This window comes from Diaphorina citri, unplaced genomic scaffold (assembly GCF_000475195.1).
Source record: "Diaphorina citri unplaced genomic scaffold, Diaci psyllid genome assembly version 1.1 scaffold3089, whole genome shotgun sequence".
Lineage (NCBI taxonomy): Eukaryota > Metazoa > Arthropoda > Insecta > Hemiptera > Psyllidae > Diaphorina > Diaphorina citri.
In genome coordinates, this window is record NW_007380501.1 from 1 (window position 1) to 21,701 (window position 21,701).

The 21,701-nt window shown below is 38.3% G+C and overlaps 2 protein-coding genes and 1 long non-coding RNA gene across 4 annotated transcripts; 1 reads left to right on the forward strand and 2 right to left on the reverse strand.

Moving 5' to 3' along the window:
• Positions 1 to 7: 7 nt before the first annotated feature.
• On the forward strand, positions 8 to 1,123 carry LOC113471833 (peroxisomal leader peptide-processing protease-like). Its single transcript, XM_026831274.1, has 3 exons — positions 8 to 81; positions 361 to 606; positions 984 to 1,123. The coding sequence occupies exons 2-3, from the start codon at positions 408 to 410 to the stop codon at positions 1,067 to 1,069; spliced, it is 285 nt and encodes a 94-aa protein (XP_026687075.1). The 5' UTR covers positions 8 to 81; positions 361 to 407; the 3' UTR covers positions 1,070 to 1,123.
• A 2,714-nt stretch (positions 1,124 to 3,837) lies between these two features.
• Positions 3,838 to 15,485, reverse strand: LOC103519980 (F-box/WD repeat-containing protein 9-like). 2 transcript variants are annotated; one of them, XM_026831275.1, is made up of 8 exons: positions 15,350 to 15,485; positions 14,578 to 14,749; positions 10,855 to 11,009; positions 9,654 to 9,880; positions 8,896 to 9,157; positions 8,203 to 8,313; positions 6,468 to 6,635; positions 3,838 to 4,595 (listed from the first exon to the last, which is right to left on the reverse strand). In XM_026831275.1, the coding sequence occupies exons 1-8, from the start codon at positions 15,398 to 15,400 to the stop codon at positions 4,500 to 4,502; spliced, it is 1,242 nt and encodes a 413-aa protein (XP_026687076.1). In that variant the 5' UTR covers positions 15,401 to 15,485; the 3' UTR covers positions 3,838 to 4,499. The 2 variants fall into 2 exon arrangements, with proteins under 2 accessions (XP_026687076.1, XP_008483294.1); XM_008485072.2 differs by lacking the exon at positions 3,838 to 4,595 and adding an exon at positions 5,586 to 6,034.
• Positions 15,486 to 18,076: 2,591 nt separating this feature from the next.
• LOC113471834 lies at positions 18,077 to 18,852 on the reverse strand. Its single transcript, XR_003394378.1, has 2 exons — positions 18,632 to 18,852; positions 18,077 to 18,134 (listed from the first exon to the last, which is right to left on the reverse strand). It is a non-coding gene; the product is annotated as an uncharacterized LOC113471834 (long non-coding RNA).
• Positions 18,853 to 21,701: the final 2,849 nt, after the last annotated feature.

Here is a 21,701-nt window from a genome sequence, read left to right on the forward strand (position 1 = left end):
AGCACACTGCGCCCTCTAGTGAGCGTTCTTCCAAACAAGCTTTGACCTTGTCAAATACGGCGCTACCTAGTGAGAGTTTTAGTAAGCAAGATTTGACCTTGGGCGACACAGCGATACCTAGTGAGAGTTGTAGCAAGTTAGCTTTGACCTTCTCAAATACGGCGCTACCTAGTGAGAGTTTTAGTAATCAAGCTTCGACCTTGTCAGACACAGCGCTACTTAGTGAGAGTCCTCGTAAGCAAGATTTGACCTTGTGCAACACAGCACACTCTAGTGAGAGTTTTAGTAAGCAAGCTTCGAACTTGTTACATACAGAGCACTCTAGTGGGAGTTCTCGTAAGCAAGCTTCAACCTTTTCAGACGCGGCGCTACCTCGCGGAACAAGTAATAACCTTCGTTGTTGCGTTATGATTCAAACCAGCTGTTCAGTGCATTCTGGTGCCAGTGGAGGTGCGTTACTCAATCAGTCTGGGGATCTGATTGGACTGGTGGTGTGTAACGTGATGGATTCCTTAGATTCCGTCACTGTGGTTTATCCCCGAGTCAATATGGCTGTGCCGATATGCGCGTTCTATTCCACTCTGGTGGCGTACCTGAGAACTAAAGGTTGGTTTTCATCTTTTCTTATTTTCCCCCTTTTTACTTCCATTCATCATTAAGTATAGGGGACTTATACAAGATTAAACCGATATTTGGATGGATATCCATACATTTACGTAGGTATCCATTTGTAGTTTTTAGGCATTTATATTCCGAACTTAACTAACCACCTAACTCTTATAACCCTATTATTACAATGATTGTTAATTTTTTCAAAGAAAAGTTCATATAATTCCATGTCTTGGTTGGGATTCCAACCGTGCCCTTCCGTTCACGAGACGAGACGAGCGCTCAATAACTTTACTGTTCTACGAAGGCAAGCCCATAATTTTGAAATTCACACTCTTCTTGACTAATGGAATCACTTATTTTTATGATTTCAGATCCAAGTGTGTTGAATAGTTTGAACGTATCAAATACAGAGGTGAGACAAATTTGGAATTTGCAACCCCTTCGTAGTAAATTGTAGCAAACCTCAAGTTGGATCTTATGAGTATTATGAATACGCAGAATACGTCATAAATATTCATGGTTATGATGGTGTAGGTACTAGGTATACCTGTTTATGCAAAGCACAGAACTTCATATTTGGGGGTAAGTTTTATGTTTGTGGAATATTTGTGTTATTTGTTTAGCAGATATTTGTTGTAGATGTACTTTTTTGAGGGTTTTAATGTTTCTTTATTTGTGGGGGGTTTTTCTAATTATGTTTACTTCAAATTAATTTGTCAAATCGTTGTATGTTCTTGGAAAATGAACAATTAAATGTTGCATGTTTAAATACTAAATAGGTGAGGTATAGACTCTATGTTTAACTTATTCATTATTTGACATTTTTTTAATATCGCCACAGGATATTTTGTTTGAATAAATAATTACACAAACATATTCTATTAAAAGAAATAATTTTCTGATTATTTATTTCTAGGAAAATCTCGAGAATTACTAAATGGAAATTACTAAATGGATATATTTGCCTATACAATTTTATTTACATTTCTTTCTGGGAAAATTCCAACTTTCTATTCATTTCTCTTCGTATTTTCCAATACAATCTCTATAATTTTTACGGTAAATCTTTAAAATCTTTCCAATTGAAGTATTTAAAATATTTCCAATTAAATTCTATTGGAAATTCCAAAACAATCTGCACACTTGCTTCAATAACGCTTGGATTAGCGCGGGTTTATTTCCCCGATCAGCATTTCCCTTGTCCAGTTTTAACCTTATCTCTCCTGATGACAATATCAAAATCGCTGACCGATACATTGGGCTTCACTTTCACATTAACCTTCACATATCCTTTCTCCTTGAAGTTCCTACATTGTTGATCAGAGAGCTCATATATCTGTTTACATCGTTTGCTCTTGCCTCTGTACTTATATTTGACTAGCTGACTCAATTTACTTTGCTTTGGCTTTTGATTGCGTCGCGTTGTTACATCACCGCAGTTATGTCGGTGTACAGCGTTCGTTTGACCTTCTTTATGCGCCTTCTCGTTACATTTCGCTTCACATGGTTTTGCTTTACAGTTTTTGTCATGCTGAGAGTCAATGCCTTTGCATGTTTTGTCGAGCGTTTTGCAAGGTTCCACATTAGGACCACACGGTTTACATTCTCTATCTCGATAACGTACTATTCTACCCCGGGGCTCTTCGTATTTATCAGCTTCAAGTTCGGCATTGAAGTTTTCCTTGCGACGCTTTTCCGTGTCATGTGCAACTTTCCGATCGTTTCTGTCACCAAATCCCGATCTCTGCCTGTGCGAGTTACAAGGCTGGGGACAATCCTGTCTCTTCGCGTCTGCTTGCGCTTTCTTCTTGGACTTAGTTCTCCGTTTCGGACTCAAATAATCACCGCACTTTCGGACGCAGTTCCGGATGACCTCCGTGCCGCAAAGGAATTCCCGCGGCTTTGCGTCTTGCGGTGCGCCCAGTTCCGTTTCCGAATCGACAGGGTTCCAGCAGATTGTATTGTAAACGGAGCGCTTCATTTTGTCCAGGAGAGAATTGTACCCGCAGCCTGGAGAATTGTACACCTCTGTTTTATCCATGGTCGGAGTGTCACAATGGGACATTGGAAACCAGGATAACCTATCGCTAGGACGGTCCAGTTACATCACTTATGTTTGCGACACACTTACACCGCAGTACGATATTAAACGATGTACCTGGAATTTGGTAATCTGCGAACACTTTTTAGGTCAGTTCTCAAAGCTTACGTGTTTCTTCTACTCTGACAATTCTGACTTTCAAATTATCTATTATTTTTTATACGAATAAATTTTGATGTGTTTTGATTCTGTCGTGCATTTCGAGAAATACTTAAAGAAACAACAAACCGAATCATGTATGAAATTGAATTTTTTGCTTCTAAGTGGCTTAAAATCCCAGTTATTAAGTTTACCTACTAAAAACAGCTGCTACATATAAAAAAGTAAAGACAAGAGGTTTGTTCAGTTAACAAAAAGTTAGTTGTCTTTTTTTATTAGGAAAAAGAAATGTGTAAATAAAAATATCTAGTATAAAATTTGTGGAAAAAATAGTTAATAAATATAATACTTCAAGTCTTTGTACAAGGAATCAAATTCAATTGGTGATCCAACATTTCAATAATTTGAAAATTATAGGGATGAGTGAGAAAATAGAATGGAATAGAATAGAATCAAGGTGAATAAAAAATTAGAGAATAAACAAAATGTTAGTGTATTAGTGCATTGTAGTAAGTGAAAATTTCTTACTATTACGTGAACAATAAAACAATTAGGTAAATAAATAAGATTGAATTTGTAAACATAATATACAGAAAAAAATGGAACAAATTTGAAACAAAAATCAGTCTAAATTATAAAAGTGTAGGTATCAACCTAAAAATAAAGAGGTCCTGCTTTAAATTTAGTGCCCATCGCCTTCGAATTCTATCTCCTACAAATAAAGCTTGGAAATAATATCAGTCAATCTGGGACCTATTGTACAAAAAAATGTTGCACTCCTAACTTTGGCAATGAAAAGTGCGGAGTGCTATGTAAAATGGGTCCCACACATCAAACATTCACGAAGAATTGGAATTCAGTCAATCTTTGTTCAAATAAATATACTGTTTAAATAAAGAGTTAGTATTGGAAGTTCCATATACAAAAAAGACACGAAGAAAACGCCAAACCCAGTCTGTTAATTTTGCAATATTCAGTCAATTTTGTTCAAATAAATAATTGTAAATATACTCTTTAAATAAATAGGTAGTATTGGAAGTTCCATAAACATTAAAGAAACAAAGAAATCAGAACAGAAAGAATTCACTAGCCTAGCGTTTAGAAGAGAGTTCACCGACAAAACATAAAGACTAGAGTTAAGTAAGTATAGTACCCCTTTCAAATCTATGGGTAGGTAAAGGTGATTGATTTATGGGTACTTATTCTCCAAACATCACTCGAAAAATCTTGCCCTCATGCCAGAATTATTTTCTTTTAACGCGGTCAGTGGTATTTTATACTGTACCCCACAGTGGAGCGTCCATTTTTTAGGACTCGTTAATCTTTTAGAGAAAAAAAGATCGCGTTCTGGTACAAATCATGTGATCAAATCAATTTTATTATATTCATAAGTAATGACGCCACTGGTCGCTACTCAATTCTTCTTACGAGGCTGAAGGTTCACTCCGATACCAAGCACAAAACATTTCGACTCCGTCAGGAATCAAACCGGGACCTCCTGCGTACTATGCAGTATTACCACTAATAGGTATTTAGTTATACTAGTGTGTTTAGTTGTTTACTATAATAGTGTTGACTATCAAAGTGATTGAAGCAGTGTTTTATAGCGTTATTTTGTAGTGTTCAAACATGGAGGCGGGTATCGAAGTAAGGACTTCAGAGTGGTATGCTGTCCAATTACTGCAGGTTATAGTGTGATCGTGTTATTCACTCGCTTGTGCATGACTATTTCACCGTCCAAATCACTCGCATGTAGGAGAACATTGTCAAAGTCATATTCAATCTGGAAATATAGAAAATGAAGAAATAACATACCTACACATTATTAACAAATTTCTTTTCCAATAGTGCAGATATAGCAATAATCTGGCTGGGGACTTCAAACAGGGAGGATACCAGCCTGAAATTTCCCTTTGCTAAAGAAATAGCAAAGATTGAATGCGACGAGCATCCACTCGTAAAATTTTGAAACCAAACCAAATGTCAGCCCAAAGAAATCACCCTAGCTAGGGCTGATTGAAAGGTTGACGAAAAACGCCGACCCCGTCTTAACACGGGAAAAGGCGAGGAAGAAGGAGAAGATTGTAAACAATATGTATTGTATTATGTTGTTAAACCCATAAAATACACGAGACCTTGTTTAGACTGCTGGACTGGGGTAAAGGGATGAACAAGGTATATTTTATTCTATTCTACTATTATCTCCCCAATCACTCACCGCTGTCATTTCATACTTGGAAGCCTGAATACTCTCCAGAGGTGCAATGGGATCGGTACTATTTTAGTATATTATGAAGACGAAGTAGACCGTCAGGTCACCTGTCCAGATACCAACCAGGTCCGACTGTTCTTCGGTGTCCCACTTACTTATAGGTAGCAATGCTAGAGAAATCCTCTAGGGACCAAACTTTGAACGTGCTGTCCCATTAGTAAATATACTCTTTAAATAAATAGGTAGTATTGAAAGTTCCATAAACATTAAAGAAACAAAGAAATCAGGACAGAAAGAATTCACTAGCCTAGCGTTTAGAAGAGAGTTCACCGACAAAACATAAAGACTAGAGTTAAGAAAGTATAGTACCCCTTTCAAATCCTTTCAAATCTATGGGTAGGTAAAGGTGATTGATTTATGGGTACTTATTCTCTAAACATCACTCGGAAAATCTTGCCCTCATGCCAGAATTATTTTCTTTTAACGCGGTCAGTGGTATTTTATACTGTACCCCACAGTGGAGCGTCCATTTTTTAGGACTGGTTAATCTTTTAGAGAAAAAAAAGATCGCGTTCTGGTACAAATTATGTGATCATATCAATTTCATTATATTCATAAGTAATGACGCCACTGGTCGCTACTCAATTCTTCTTACGAGGCTGAGTTCACTCCGATACCAAGCACAAAACATTTCGACTCCGTCAGGAATCAAACCGGGGACCTCCTGCGTGCTATGCAGTATTACCACTAATAGTTATTTAGTTATACTAGTGTGTTTAGTTGTTTACTATAATAGTGTTTGACTATTAATGTGATTGAAGCAGTGTTTTATAGCGTTATTTTGTAGTGTTTTAAACATGAGGCGGGTATCGAAGTAAGGACTTCAGAGTGGTATGCTGTCCAATTACTGGAGGTTATAGTGTGATCGTGTTATTCACTCGCTTGTGCATGACTATTTCACCGTCCAAATCACTCGCATGTAGCAGAACATTGTCAAAGTCATATTCAATCTGGAAATATAGAAAATGAGGAATTAACATACACATTATTAACCAATTTCTTTTCCAATAGTGCAGATATAGCAATAATCTGGCTGGGGGACTTCAAACAAGGAGGATACCAGCCTGAAATTTCCCTTTGCTAAAGAAATAGCAAAGGTTGAATGCGACGGGCATCCACTCGTAAAATTTTGAAACCAAACCAAATGTCAGCCCAAAGAAATCACCCTAGCTAGGGCTGATTGAGAGGCTGACGAAAAACGCCGACCCCGTTTTAACACGGGAAAAGGCGAGGAAGAAGGAGAAGATTGTAAACAATATGTATTGTATTATGTTGTTAAACCCATAAAATACACGAGACCTTGTTTAGACTGCTGGACTGGGGTAAAGGGAAAATATACCTTATATTTTATTCTATTCTACTATTATCTCCCCAATCCCTTACCGCTGTCATTTCATACTTGGAAGCCTGAATACTCTCCAGAGGTACAATGGGATCCGACTTCATATAACTGTACAGAGAGCTCTTGGATCCTACGAATATATCATAGTCATTCTGCTTGATACAAGTCAGTTTCCTTTGGAGAGGGTCTTCAAACTGGGCGGTGGTACGCTGGAAATCGAAGACAAAGAATAAGAAAATAAGTAAAGAAAACAAATAAAGAAGAAGAAAAAAGAGCAAACTCTGTGCCCGAGTGCTTATGACACTGGGCTTGCACATCGGAGGTGCCGGGTTGGATTCTGGGCAGAGTGAAAGTTTTTTTTCGACTCTTTCCTTGGTATACGGGGTGCACTCAGAACCGTCAGAACAACTGACACCACCAAAAATTTGGTCATAGGCCTTTCCCTATCCCTAAACTTTTAAAAACAATCAGTGCCCTAAATCACCAAAGTATGAAAAAGTATCTTACAAGTGTAATAGCCAATGGAAAAGCAGAATTTTGAATTTGGACGAATCATATCGAAATATGGAATCTGGAAATCGAAGACAAAGAATAAGAAAATAAGTAAAGAAAACAAACAAAGAAGAAGAAAAAAGAGCAAACTCTGTGCCCGAATGCTTATCACACTGGGCTTGCACACCGGAGTCCCGGGTTGGATTCTGGGCAGAGTGAAAGTTTTTTTCGATTTCGACTCTTTCCTTGGTATACGGGGTGCACTCAGAATCGTCGGAACAACCGACACCACCAAAAATTTGGTCATGGGCCTTTCCCTATCCCTAAACTTTTAAAAACAATCAGGAGTGGGAAAATTACCAACAGTTAATTCGCACACAACTACACAAAAAGCCCACTTTTTAGGCTTACTTGTAGGGGCAAACAAACAGCCCTATAGAATGGGTTGAGCTTATACCTGCGAATCTACGAAAAAAGTACAAGGGTCGCAAAGGACTTCTGAGACATACTGTATAGGTAGGTAGTTTACTCACCGCTAGCTCTAAGGTCCAAGAGGATTTACTCAAAGGAATAGAAAAGCGAGGGGACCTTTGAATAGGGCATTGTGGAGGGGGATATTAAAGAGGGAAATGCCGACCCTATTGAAATGAGACAAAGTAAAAGAGGGGGCACGGTTGGTCCAGTGGTAACGCGCTTGCTTGTCATGCAGAAGGTCCCGGGTTCGAATCCCACCATCGACAAAAATTTGTACTCGTTTTTCGATTGCAAATATTTCAACGGGTTACTTTCTGGTGTTGACCCAGCACCTAAATGGGAAGTATTGTGTCTCTTCTTGCCGATCTGATGAGAGGCATACTACGGACCCAGCACCTAAATGGGAAGTATTCTCGCCCATCTGATGAGAGGCATACTACGGGATGGGCATGCTACGACACAGACCACTTTAGGGCACAGGAGTGGGAAAATTACCAACAGTTAATTCGCACACAACTACACAAAAAGCCCACTTTTTAGGCTTACTTGTAGGGGCAAACAGCCCTATAGAATGGGTTGAGCTTATACCTGCGAATCTACGAAATAAGTTACACGGGTCGCAAAGGACTTCTGAGACATACTGTATAGGTAGGTAGTTTACTCACCGCTAGCTCTAAGGTCCAAGAGGATTTACTTAAAGGAATAGAAAAGAGAGGGGAGCTTTGAATAGGGCATTGTGGAGGGGGAGATTAAAGAGGGAAATGCCGACCCAATTGAAATGAGGCCAAGTAAAAGAAGAGGTTAACTTACCGCTAGCACCTCCAGGTTTTTATTGAGAATGGTAAGAGTATTGCCCGTATCTCCTATGACTATGGTGCCGTTTCTGTACGAATACGACATGACATTGTCTTTCTTATGACACTGTGAAATAACAAGATAAAAATTTAAAATTGGACTAGCCATGCAAATAACTATGTATTTATCAACACGGACCAACGGCTGAAACTTTGGATTTTTAAGCTCTAAGGACCTCAAAAAGCGTTCGGCACTAAAAACTGACCATCGAAAATTTTGGCCGAATACATTACCTACTTTTGATGATGTGAAATGATTACTACCCAAAAGTACATAATACATTCCTTTCTATAGGATAAGGAAGGTTAAAAAAAAAGGGAAATGATAATAAGTTTACTTTTATTGGAGAAAATTAACATAAATCACAATTGATAGCGCAAAATATCAAAAGTACAAGTAGGTATTCAATGTAGTGTACAATAAATAGTTGTTCTTTTTTTTGCTTGTCAATCGTTCGTTCTTTAATTAGGTAATGATAATACATCGTACTCTTAAGAAGTTCTATGGTGTGAAATGATTATTACCCAAAAGTACATATTGAACCCATCATTTTTAAGCGACCTAGCAGGGTGAATGATGATGCCAAACCTTTATCACCGAATATAACTAAATGTCCTTTACTCAACCATAATCATTTACTCAACTTACCAGTGGGGCAGTTGATTTGACGACCTCCTTGGACCTCAAATCAAAACAGCTGACAATACCATTAGCACTGGCCACATACACATTCTGTTCATTCAATGTCACTCCCTGCAGAACTCCTTTCTTATCAAACACATGGTCGGCTATAGGGTTTGAACATTCTGTGGGGTCTATACGGGTATCAAATACTAGGAGTTTGGAATTGAACAGACCGGCAGCCACCAGACTCTCGGTGCAGGATATAGAGAGAACTGTGGCATAGCATCTGAAAACGATAAGAATATATACCTTGTTTATCCTGCTGGGATAGGACTGAAAAGTCCCTTTGTCCCCGCGGACTAACCACGGCCTCTTAAACATTTTTACAGTTTATGTGTTCATCATCATGTAGGTATACAAACTTGATTAATTAAATTACGTGGCTGAGTACAACCCGAACTTCAAACACAGAGCCGAAAAAACTTCAAACCCTCCGGGAATCGAACCCGGGACCTTCGGCGTGCAAGCCTAGTGTGATACCCACTCGACCACGGAGGTTATTGAAATATGGACATTGATTGCAAAGGAAGAACTTAGTAATGCTGTCCACAAAATTTGTAATAAGACTCTGCTTTAACACAAATAAATTAACAAATTAAATCAAAGGACTCCGCTGTACGTACGTATCACGTATGTCTAGGTACTATTTTAGTACATTATGAGGACGAAGTAGACCGTCAGGTCACCAACCACGTCCGACTGTTCTTCGGTGTCCTACTTACTTATAGGTAGCAATGCTGGAGAAATCCTCAAGGGACCAAACTTTGAACGTGCTGTCCCAAGCACCTGTACAGAACGTTTGACTATTGCAAGCATCCAGACACCAAACCCAGCCTTCATGTGCCGGGTAGATCTGCTTGACGGCATTGGTGGTGTTGGGGGCACTGTCTGCCACGTTCCACACCCCGATAGACCGATCTCGGGACACGGAAATACACAGGCGATTGTTCTAAGAACGAGAGAGAGATAAAAAAAAAAATAATAATAATAAATAAATATATTAAAAATGAATTTGGGTGAGTAAAAACACTTGGCTTTATGTTTTACTTACATATATTTTTATTAAATTACAGATGGATCCATTTCGGCTGTTAATCATTTTTACTTAGTGTTTGAATTGTTTTACCAAGTGTGTGTACCAACAAATAAGTTAATACAAACTTATTCGTTTGATGTTTAATAAATATATACTTGAGTTGGTCTAAAAAAAAAAATAATAATAAAAAAAAAAATAAATTAGGCACTTGATTTCCCCCCCCCCTCCCCTTGATTAAAGTGTGTCAACAACAGATAGATTTAACTGTACTTGATTTGTTTGAACCTAATGTTACAAATCACCTTCCTCTTAATAAATTATTTTAAGTATATCACTGCTGGGATTCAAACTACACTGTACCCTCAGTTTTGAATTCAATGCCTTAGCAACTGCACAATTCTGGGTAAAAGAGGGGTTGATGGTCTCTAGCCAAGATTACTTGGCCCATCCTAAACCACAGTCAACCATCATGAGGACCTGTGCTTCTCCTTTGAAGCATGATAAACCCTTTGTAACCTCCATCTAGCCAGGGTGGTTAGGGTTTGGCTGTTCTGATCCCTATTTATAGTCCCTGACATAGCTTGTAATTAAATTTGTTTCACTATGTATCAAACCTGATACAGCGCAAATGACACAAGTGTGAAGTGCCTAACTGGAAAAGAAGAAAAAAAAAAACCCCCTGATACAACAAATCCAAATGTAACTTACACACACTAATTTGAGGGCATTTATGGTAGCAATATGAATGTCTCGGAATACAACCCGTAATTAAATTTGTTTCACTATGTATCAAACCTGATACAGCGCAAACGACACAAGTGTGAAGTGCCTAACTGGAAAAGAAGAAAAAAAAAACCCCTGATACAACAAATCCAAATGTAACTTACACACACTAATTTGAGGGCATTTATGGTAGCAATATGAATGTCTCGGAATACAACCCTCTGCATGTGACTGCATTCTGTGTCTTTGGAGTCCTGGAAAAATTTCTTGTTCTTTTCAATTTCATAGATCATACAGCTCCATGGCTTGTCCTCATTGTCTGGAATAAATGTGTTAAGAGGCAATTGAACAAACAAACTGAGATCCCAGTTTTAACACAATTTTTCCTTTAAATTGCTAAAGGTAGTTTATTACACCACAACACTCAAATGGCTTCTCTGTTCAAAACAAAAGGAAAATTTCTCATTAAATTTTGGGCCCAATCAGGTCTGTGGGCCCTTGTATGGGCACCGAATAAATGTGTTAAGAGGCAATTGAACAAACAACCTGAGATCTCAGTTTTAACACAATTTTTCCTTTAAATTGCTAAAGGTAGGTAGTTTATTACACCACAACTCTCAAATGGCTTCTCTGTTCAAAACAAAAGGAAAATTTCTCATTAAATTTTGGGCCCAATCAGGTAAATAAATGTGTTGAGAGGCAATTGAACAAACAAACTGAGATCCCAGTTTTAACACAATTTTACCTTTAAATTGCTAAAGGTAAAGGTAGTTTATTACACCACAACTCTCAAATGGCTTCTCTGTTCAAAACAAAAGGAAAATTTCTCATTAAATTTTGGGCCCAATCAGGTCTGTGGGCCCTTATATGGGCACCTTTTTCCTGGTAAATTTACAGTTAACTGAGTCACTAGTTAAGACCGCGGGATGAAAAGGACTACAATCTACAGTCCTATGCTGGTAGTAGGTATGAATAAGGTTTATTATTCCATTTTTATTATATGTTACCCTCATTAGTTTGAAAAGTTAACCACATAGTTCATTGCTGCAAAATTGTCAACCATCATTTACTCAACTTACCAGTGGGGCAGTTGATTTGACGACCTCCTTGGACCTCAAATCAAAACAGCTGACAATACCATTAGCACTGGCCACATACACATTCTGTTCATCCAATGTCACTCCCTGCAGAACTCCTTTCTTATCAAACACATGGTCGGCTATAGGGTTTGAACATTCTGTGGGGTCTATACGGGTATCAAATACTAGGAGTTTGGAATTGAACAGACCGGCAGCCACCAGACTCTCGGTGCAGGATATAGAGAGAACTGTGGCATAGCATCTGAAAACGATAAGAATATATACCTTGTTTATCCTGCTGGGATAGGACTGAAAAGTCCCTTTGTCCCCGCGGACTAACCACGGCCTCTTAAACATTTTTACAGTTTATGTGTTCATCATCATGTAGGTATACAAACTTGATTAATTAAATTACGTGGCTGAGTACAACCCGAACTTCAAACACAGAGCCGAAAAAACTTCAAACCCTCCGGGAATCGAACCCGGGACCTTCGGCGTGCAAGCCTAGTGTGATACCCACTCGACCACGGAGGTTATTGAAATATGGACATTGATTGCAAAGGAAGAACTTAGTAATGCTGTCCACAAAATTTGTAATAAGACTCTGCTTTAACACAAATAAATTAACAAATTAAATCAAAGGACTCCGCTGTACGTACGTATCACGTATGTCTAGGTACTATTTTAGTACATTATGAGGACGAAGTAGACCGTCAGGTCACCAACCACGTCCGACTGTTCTTCGGTGTCCTACTTACTTATAGGTAGCAATGCTGGAGAAATCCTCAAGGGACCAAACTTTGAACGTGCTGTCCCAAGCACCTGTACAGAACGTTTGACTATTGCAAGCATCCAGACACCAAACCCAGCCTTCATGGTAATAACACAAAGAAACTGCATTTACATATAAATGCGCATAGCGACCGGTGCCAGCATGGTAGAGGTAAACATTGGATGTTAGGATTATTGAAATATTTGAAAATCTTCCAATGCTGCAGTGAGCACCAAAGTTGTGATATAATAATACAAACAAACTGCATTTATTTATTATTAGATATTTGTTAATTTGGTTGACAGAGGTTTAACGTCACTACGTAACTGTTCAGTTTTTTAGTGACGAAGGTTTTACCCACTATTCGGCCTGATTAGGCGACAAGCTACTCACATTAACCTCACCCAGCCTGAGTGGGGCCGCGGCCGGGAAAAGCCAGCAACACGTGACTGCCCAGATTGTCAACCATCCGGATACCAACCACGCGCCACGTTGCTTAAAACTTTAGTAATCGATTTGGAACTGGTTCATACGACGGTCTGTCGCCGCCCACGCTGTTGTGTACGCTAGTATCTTGAGAAATTCGAAAAAGAAAATCGATGATTTTTATTAGGAAATGAAAATCCCGTCTTTCCGCGTACCCCGTACACATTTAAGTTTTACTTAATACTCACACACTTGTTACAAGTGTTTTCTCTCCTTCTTTACTTAAGCGAAATGAAGTTTTATGTTTTCCTTAGATAATATCTTCTTTTATTTTAAGAGAGCTTTCTTTCACTCCTTTTTGTTTTCCTTTTACCTCTGTCCTGATTGTGTTGTTTCTTCATAGGTACTTCTGGTAATCATTCTCTTGATTCGTCACTTGATTCATAGCTTGTTAGTTCATAGCTTTGGTTCTAAAGTGTGTGAGAGTTTATTTATTGACTTCTCCATAAACTTTCCTAAAAGAAGTCTTTTTTTCGTGTGAAAAATTGTAATCGAGTAACCCTTCTGAAGGTATAGTGATGGCCAGAGACCATAGTCATAAATATGTAATTATGTAGGTACCTACCCATACAGCACAAATCATTGTAATAGCTTTGTTTTAAGCTTGTAAAAAAACAATGGACAATTGGAATAGAAATGTAAAAACTACTCTTGATTCGTCACTTGATTCATATTAGCTTGTTAGTTCATAGCTTTGGTTCTAAAGTGTGTGAGAGTTTATTTATTGACTTCTCCAAAAACTTTCCTAAAAAAAAGTATTTTTTTCGTGCGAAAAATTGTAATCGAGTAACCCTTCTGAAGGTACAGTGATGGCCAGAGACCATAGTCATAAATATGCAATTATGTACCTATTTGTCTATAACCTGTAGGAAATGACCTAAAGGAAAATTATAAAGCAAAAACTTAGAACACGATCTAACACATGCACCAAATCCCTTGAAATCCTTTCCAAATCAAGACGAAAGGATTGTTTTATGTTCCTTAAATTAAACAATACATTGTATTAATGTTCTATTGGAGAATGGTAACAAAAAAGTAAAAAGGAAATTTACGCTGGGAAAAGAAAAGTAATTCTGTTTGAGATTGTTGATTATAAATCACACGAGAAAAGCCATAAAGAAATAAACAACATTCATAAATTGAACATTTTCATAAAACATGCATATCGTTTTTGTTCTCCGATGTTTTTTATTCCCTTTTTCCCTTTGTTCGTTCTTGTTCCTTTGCACAATTTGGTTGGGAAGGTTGTCCGAGTTTTGTTTCTTCATTATTGTGATAGCATTTTCTTTCGTCAAATGCCTTATCGTCTACCTACAAAAAGAAAGGATAAATTAGGATTAGTTGGTGGAAAATGCCTCGGGCTTAAACCTCATTTCCCGTTTTTTTTTTTTTTTTTTTTTTTTTTTTTTAATTTTGGGTTATGAAGAAGAAAACCACTAAGTTCATTGTCGACATCCATAGGGTTGACAGACCTAGTTTTTGAAGAAGAAAACCACCTTCTGCAAAATTTCTCAAATGAATTCTGCCTTGGGAGTCAAATTTATATTTACCTAATTCTGACTCAGTCTCGGGAAATAACACTGTAGTTTTTGGGTAATCTATGCTTGTTCTATTCCTCCATACATACTCGTCTGATATGATGCTATCAAATCGTCTGCATACATTCTTCAGGCATTCCAGAATGAAAATACTGTCCAAGTAGGAGCATATGTACAAGAAAATCTGTAAAAGTGGGTAAATAATAAGAATGTTTTTTTTGTGTGTTTTTTTTTTATAATATCATAGAATACAGTCTGGCTGGGCTCTAACAGAGAGGATACCAGCCTGAAATTCCCCCGAGTGCAAAGGGTATATATTTTTGTAGGCAAAACAAAATGTCAGCCCAAAGCAACCACCCTAGCTAGGGCTGATTGAGAGCTTGACAAAAAATACTAACCCCATCTGAAAACAGGAAAAGCCAAAGAGGAAGAATTTTCTTTTGTCTCTTGACAATAAGAACAAATAATGAACTGCTGACAATCTACACAAAGGGAATATCATCTGACATACATAGGTACTTATACCTACTTTCTCCTTTCAACATATGTTGACATTATAGACTCTTAGTTGGTCGAAAACATAAATCTATTGTGTTAGGTACCAAGAGGAGCTAAGCACCAACTATAAACTAGCTTCTGGCAGCTTAGCCTTGTCGAGGACGAACAAATGATGCCCATAAAAGGACATTATATATAACTCCCTCTGTAAGTTCTACAAGATAGGGATCCTCAGTATAATATTCTTGGTGTTAAATCTGGTCCGTCGTATAAATAGGTTACTTACTTCGTTGGGAAGAGTGTACAGATTAGCTTCTATGTGATCATCACTGCCCATTTTCCAGCCAAAAAGGGATTTTTGTTTTAAATTAAAGAAAATTATTCATGGGCTACTTACTGGCTACTCAAGTACTCAATGATAAAATTTTCAAAGATTTTTCTTGTTTTGTTTACAATTTTCGGTTCGCGAATTCTACACCTCTAGCGGTACATTAGAGCGAAAAGAAGAATACAAAAAAAAATCAGCTAGGCTGGACTACCAGAGTTTTGGCGTCTCCACCTTTCTCGTGATTTCTAATCGGGAGTTTTGGCATCTCCACCAGTATGAAAATCTTACTTGGATATTATGTCGGTAAATATATATTATTATTAGTACTATTTTCAGTAAAGAAAGTTTATTTCTCGCTAAAATATTTATGTAGGTACCTACTGAAAACACACCTACTACAGCTGGATGAACATGCTAGGAGTAGGTACCTACTACTTACCTACCCAATACCCATGCCACATTATTATTGGACAAAAAATGTTTAAAAAAAAAAAAAAATCCGGTGGTGATCAACTCCTTCTCTATTATGTAATTACCTTTGCAAAGGTACCTACCTGGTACTTAACTTGCCAAACTAAAGAATAACCCTCACAATTAATTTAATGTCAACATTTTAAGGGCTGGTGAATAAATCTCTTCTCAATTTTCAAGTCCTAAAGTCCTAAAATATTACGTATTTTCCTCAATTAAAAAATTGTCTCTAATTAATTTTATTTACATTTTATCCAAAATACAAAAAACGAGCTTTTTATTTCTTTCAATTAGCGTAATTGAAAAAGGATTAGCCCGGCATTACTTTCTTACAATTTTAATCCGTCGAAGAAATGGGCGTAAAAGGGAGAGGTCCTGGCAACAACAGCTTTTTGCTTCTCCGACTAGTAACTCGACAGCCTAGTTGGCTTGGTGAGTAGCGCGTCTGCCTCGTAAGCGCCAGGTCGCGGGTTCGATTTCCGCCCTTGGCGGATTTTATCTCAAACAGATAAGGTTCGTTTTCGGAACGGCTGGCTTTCTAATATCCTGTCTTTCTTATCCCTTCCCTTTCTGGGCGGTAAGTCGAGCGTCTTCTTTTTCAACCCTGTAATTCCCTGGACAGCGATAACAGATTTCACTGGATCATTTGATAGAAAAAAATCAATTCACATAATTGCATTGAAAATAATGATGTAATCTAGAGAAAGCCAGGAAGGGGGATATAGTAGGTATAGGGGGAGTGCTAACTTCTCTGTCCCATTAAGTTGCCACCTTCTCGTTCAACTCTCGTGACACCCTTCGTCCCCGGAGCGATTTTCACAAACAATTTGCTACTAATATATTTAATAGGTTTTCCTACGAACGGAACAGGGTGAGCCGAAATCGTACCCTCAACGAAATCGATCATGTCCGTTGGTTTCCTTTTAAGCTGTGTCCACACTTATCGATCGACGAGGTGTGGTTGTGTTGTCAAGGCAGTGTAGGCGGACATCGATCAACAGCCGGTCGACTATGTGTGGACACACCTTTTGACTCATTCGCAATCTATTCTTCTCCAATGTTCCCATTATTCGTAGATATTTGTTAATAAGTCAGCTCCCATGGCGTAGTGGTCACTGCGCTCGCCTTGCACGCGGGAGACCCGGGTTCGATTCCTGGCGGTGTCAAGAAATGAGGCAGCGTAGGCGGTACAGTCGACATCGATCAACGGCCGGTCGACTATGTGTGGACACACCTTTTGACTCATTCGCAATCTATTCTTCTCCAATGTTTCCATTATTCGTAGATATTTGGTAATAAGTCAGCTCCCATGGCGTAGTGGTCACTGCGCTCGCCTTGCACGCGGGAGACCCGGGTTCGATTCCTGGCGGTGTCAAGAAATTTGTATCATGCAACTGATTGATTCCGTGACTGGCTGTTGCGGGGCCCACTCAGCCTCGTGAGGAAAATGGGTAGCTATAACATATAAATGCGCCTAGCGACCGGTGCCAGCATGGTAGGTAAACATTGGATTTTAGGATTATTGAGATATTGGGAAATTCATCATCAGATTAATTAAATTACTCAATTAATTAAATTACGTGGCTGAGTACAACCCGAACTCCAAGCACAGAGCCGAAAAAACTTCGACCCCCGGGACCTTCGGCGTGCAAGCCTAGTGTGATACCCACTCGACCACGGAGGTTATTGAAATATGGAAATTGATTGCAAAGGAAGAACTTAGTAATGCTGTCCACAAAATTTGTAATAAGACTCTGCTTTAACACAAATAAATTAACAAATTAAATCTGCATTTACACATTAACCCCAGCCTGAGTGGGGCCGCGGCCGGGAAAAGCCAGCAACACATGACTGCCGAGATTGTCAACCATCCGGATACCCACCACGCACCACGTTGCTTAAAACTTTAGTAATCGATTTGGAACTGGTTCATACGACGATCTGTCGCCGGCCGCGCTGTTGTGTACGCTCGTATCTTGTGAAATATAATTCGAAAAACAAGAAGAAAATCGATGTTGCTTTACTTTTTTTTATTCGGAAATGAAAATCCCGTCTTTCCGCGTACCCCGTACACATTTAAGTTTTACTTAATACATACACACTTGTTACAAGTGTTTTCTCTCCTTCTTTACTTAAGCGAAATGAAGTTTTATGTTTTCCTTAGATAATATCTTCTTTTATTTTCGTATCAAATACTAGGAGTTTGGAATTGAACAGACCGGCAGCCACCAGACTCTCGGTGCAGGATATAGAGAGGACTGTGGCATAGCATCTGAAAACGATAAGAATATACCTTGTTTATCCTGCTGGGATAGGACTGAAAAGTCCCTTTGTCCCCGCGGACTAACCACGGTCTCTTAAACATTTTTACAGTTTATGTGTTCATCATCATGTAGGTATACAACCTTATACTCAATTAATTAAATTACGTGGCTGAGTACAACCCGAACTCCAAGCACAGAGCCGAAAAAACTTCGACCCCCGGGACCTTCGGCGTGCAAGCCTAGTGTGATACCCACTCGACCACGGAGGTTATTGAAATATGGAAATTGATTGCAAAGGAAGAACTTAGTAATGCTGTCCACAAAATTTGTAATAAGACTCTGCTTTAACACAAATAAATTAACAAATTAAATCAAAGGACTCCGCTGTACGTACGTATCACGTATGTCTCGGTACTATTTTAGTATATTATGAAGACGAAGTAGACCGTCAGGTCACCTGTCCAGATACCAACCAGGTCCGACTGTTCTTCGGTGTCCCACTTACTTATAGGTAGCAATGCTAGAGAAATCCTCTAGGGACCAAACTTTGAACGTGCTGTCCCAAGCACCTGTACAGAACGTTTGACTATTGCAAGCATCCAGACACCAAACCCAGCCTTCATGTGCCGGGTAGATCTGCTTGACGGCATTGGTGGTGTTGGGGGCACTGTCTGCCACGTTCCACACCCCGATAGACCGATCTCGGGACACGGAAATACACAGGCGATTGTTCTAAGAACGAGAGAGAGATAAAAAAAAAAATAATAATAATAAATAAATATATTAAAAATGAATTTGGGTGAGTAAAAACACTTGGCTTTATGTTTTACTTACATATATTTTTATTAAATTACAGATGGATCCATTTCGGCTGTTAATCATTTTTAATAAGACTGGATAAAAAATACAACATGGCGGACAAAAAATTAAATTTTGAATTTTGCTCCGCCATATTGGATTGTTTTTTTCCAATCTCGTTACAGTCGGATTAAACTGTTCATCAAACTTGAAAAAACAGTAATCCATAATTATAACAATGGAACATAAGCCAAGAATACTTCAATTGTATAATGAGTTTTATTCAATTGTTCAATGAACATATTGTAATTTTCCATTCGTAATAACAGTTTATGCTTAGCTATGTAATACACCTTTTTTTAAACATTGTTTTTACAGCATATGTAATACATTTTGTACCGTCCAGCTTGTTATTTTCCAACATAAGGTACCTTGATTGTACCTATATTAGGTATGCCTACCTTATTACTATAAATTTAGTTATTCGTGTGATTGAAAACTATGAACGTACCCATTTTAGGAGGTAGAGAAGCAATTGTTTCCATTTCCAAGCACACAAATAAAATAAATTTACAGTAAATTTAGGGAGGTATACAAAATATAGTATTAATATACATAAATGTGTAGTATCAATTTCAAAGTTTTAAGGCAACTTTTGCTACAATTTTTGAACACGGTCGGAAGGTTCTACGCAGCTGTGCGCCTCTCCCCCCCCCCCAAACCTCTCGCGCTCTTTTAGGAATGGAGAAAGAGGAACACTCTTCTCCTTTCCCCAATCACTTCTCTTTCGCGTTCCAAGATAGGGAGAAAGAGAAGGGCTTTCTCCTTCTTCCTAAATTTCTCTACTCCCTCCCTAGAAGGAAAAACTCCTCTGTCCTTCCGCTTTTCTTCCTTCTCCTCCCTCTCACTTCTCTCTCAGGCTCCAAGATAGAGGGAAGAAGGAACACTTTTCTCCTTCCCCTCTTTCTTCCTTCTTACTTCTCTCTCGCACTTTAAGATAGGGAGAAAGGGGAGGGCTTTCTCCGCTCCTCTGTCCTTCCGCTTTTCTTCCTTCTCCTCCCTCTCACTTCTCTCTCAGGCTCCAAGAGAGAGAGAGAGAGAAGGAACACTTTTCTCCTTCCCCTCTTTCTTCCTTCTTACTTCTCTCTCGCACTTTAAGATAGGGAGAAAGGGGAGGGCTTTCTCCTTCTTCCTAGAATCCTCCACTCCCTCCCTATAACATGAATCTCTTCTCTTCTTCCCGGTTTCCTCCTCCTCTTCCTCCGTGTCTGTTTTCCATAAAGATTTTCGTTCGGGTGAAATATGAATTATAGATATTCGGGTTGAAGATTTTGCCCTTGGCATACGAGATGAAGGGCGGTATGCAGGTACGTACCTACATCAGTAATAATTGTTGGAGTTAGTGTGAATCGTTTGTGTTTAGTGGAAATTGAGCCTTTCCCTGTACTTTTCTGGGATTTCTGGGAAGAACATGTATTTATTACTATTTTACTTAAGTTATATATAAAAATGGATACTTACGAGTTTTATATATAACTTAAGTAAAATAGTATTTACAAAGGATGTCAAAATTAAATAAATTCATTAATAATGTATTTATTAACCTAGTTCATAGTCTACCTACATATTTGATTACATGAAAAAATAATAATCCTATTTTATTCAACTTTTTTTTCCTGTTTGTAATAAATTAGATAACAGCTATAATTTGATATTCATCAATATTGTATTTAGTTATCTATAGATAACAGCTATAATTTGATATTCATCAATATTGTATTTAGTTATCTATCTACTCCGATTTTGCATACAGAAGGTATACGATATACCTACCCAGGGTATTACTCCATTTTGATGGGTACGAATTACGAATCTGCGAAGTAGGTACATACATATGTTTTCTTTAGATTTTAGGTGCAATATTGTATATCTTTGTATACCTACGTTCTCGTACCTATACTACTTATCATATCCCATCCCTTGCTTCTCATATCAAAAAAATAGCTGAAATACGGATAAAAAAAAACTATCCAGCACAATATCAGAAGTAACACATAAGTTTCACCCCTGCCATCCGGAGTTATGTAGTAAGCTGAACGTCGGTAATTGAATTGGAAGGCATTATTTGTATAAAAAATCATGACGTTCCAAATAGAAAGCAACATAAATAAAAATCCTCACTACTCCTTGTTCCAAAAATAAATTCAATTATGTTTCACGAGTGTCCATCTTTATGGGTTTCATCTTTTTCGATTTGTTTGAGAAAAAAAAGGAAAAATCAGCAGGGCCAGAGTTAAGGTTGGTTGACCTTGACCAGGGCTCTCTTCCTTAGGCCAGCCACTCGCTATCAGGTAGACCTGACAGGTATAACCTGATTATTTCCGCCTGTCAGGTCTACCTGATAGTTTGTTTGCCTGTTTGTTTTCGAGCCGTACCTGTCAGGTCTTTATTGAAAGTTATTTACAGAGGGAAACTATAACAATCACAGTCCTTGTCTCTGTCAGGTCCACCTGATAGTGTGTGGGCTCATCAGATATCAGGTAGACCTGAAAGGCGGTCCTAATCAGGTCTACCTGATAGGGAGTGGCTGACCGAAGGCTAGGTCTACACGTGTTGTTAAATCAAACGGAATGGAGAGAAACTTTTTTCTCCAAATTCGAACAAATCACGTTAAAAATCTACAAGTCGCGTAAATCTATAGAAGAAATGTACTTTTTACGGCATTTGATGTTAAATAGACACTTAACCGTTAGATAGATGGCTAGGTCCATTTAATT

Excerpts from the sequence above, each read along its gene's own strand:
- LOC113471833 (XM_026831274.1), top strand. The coding sequence starts at position 408 with ATGATTCAAACCAGCTGTTCAGTGCATTCTGGTGCCAGTGGAGGTGCG. Across the intron at positions 607-983 it reads GGCGTACCTGAGAACTAAAG|ATCCAAGTGTGTTGAATAGT; the intron begins GTTGGTTTTCAT and ends TTATGATTTCAG.
- LOC103519980 (XM_026831275.1), bottom strand. The coding sequence starts at position 15,400 with ATGGGCAGTGATGATCACATAGAAGCTAATCTGTACACTCTTCCCAAC. Across the intron at positions 8,314-8,895 it reads TCAAATCAACTGCCCCACTG|TGTCATAAGAAAGACAATGT; the intron begins GTAAGTTGAGTA and ends GTTATTTCACAG. Across the intron at positions 4,596-6,467 it reads CCAAGTATGAAATGACAGCG|ATTGAATATGACTTTGACAA; the intron begins GTAAGGGATTGG and ends CTATATTTCCAG.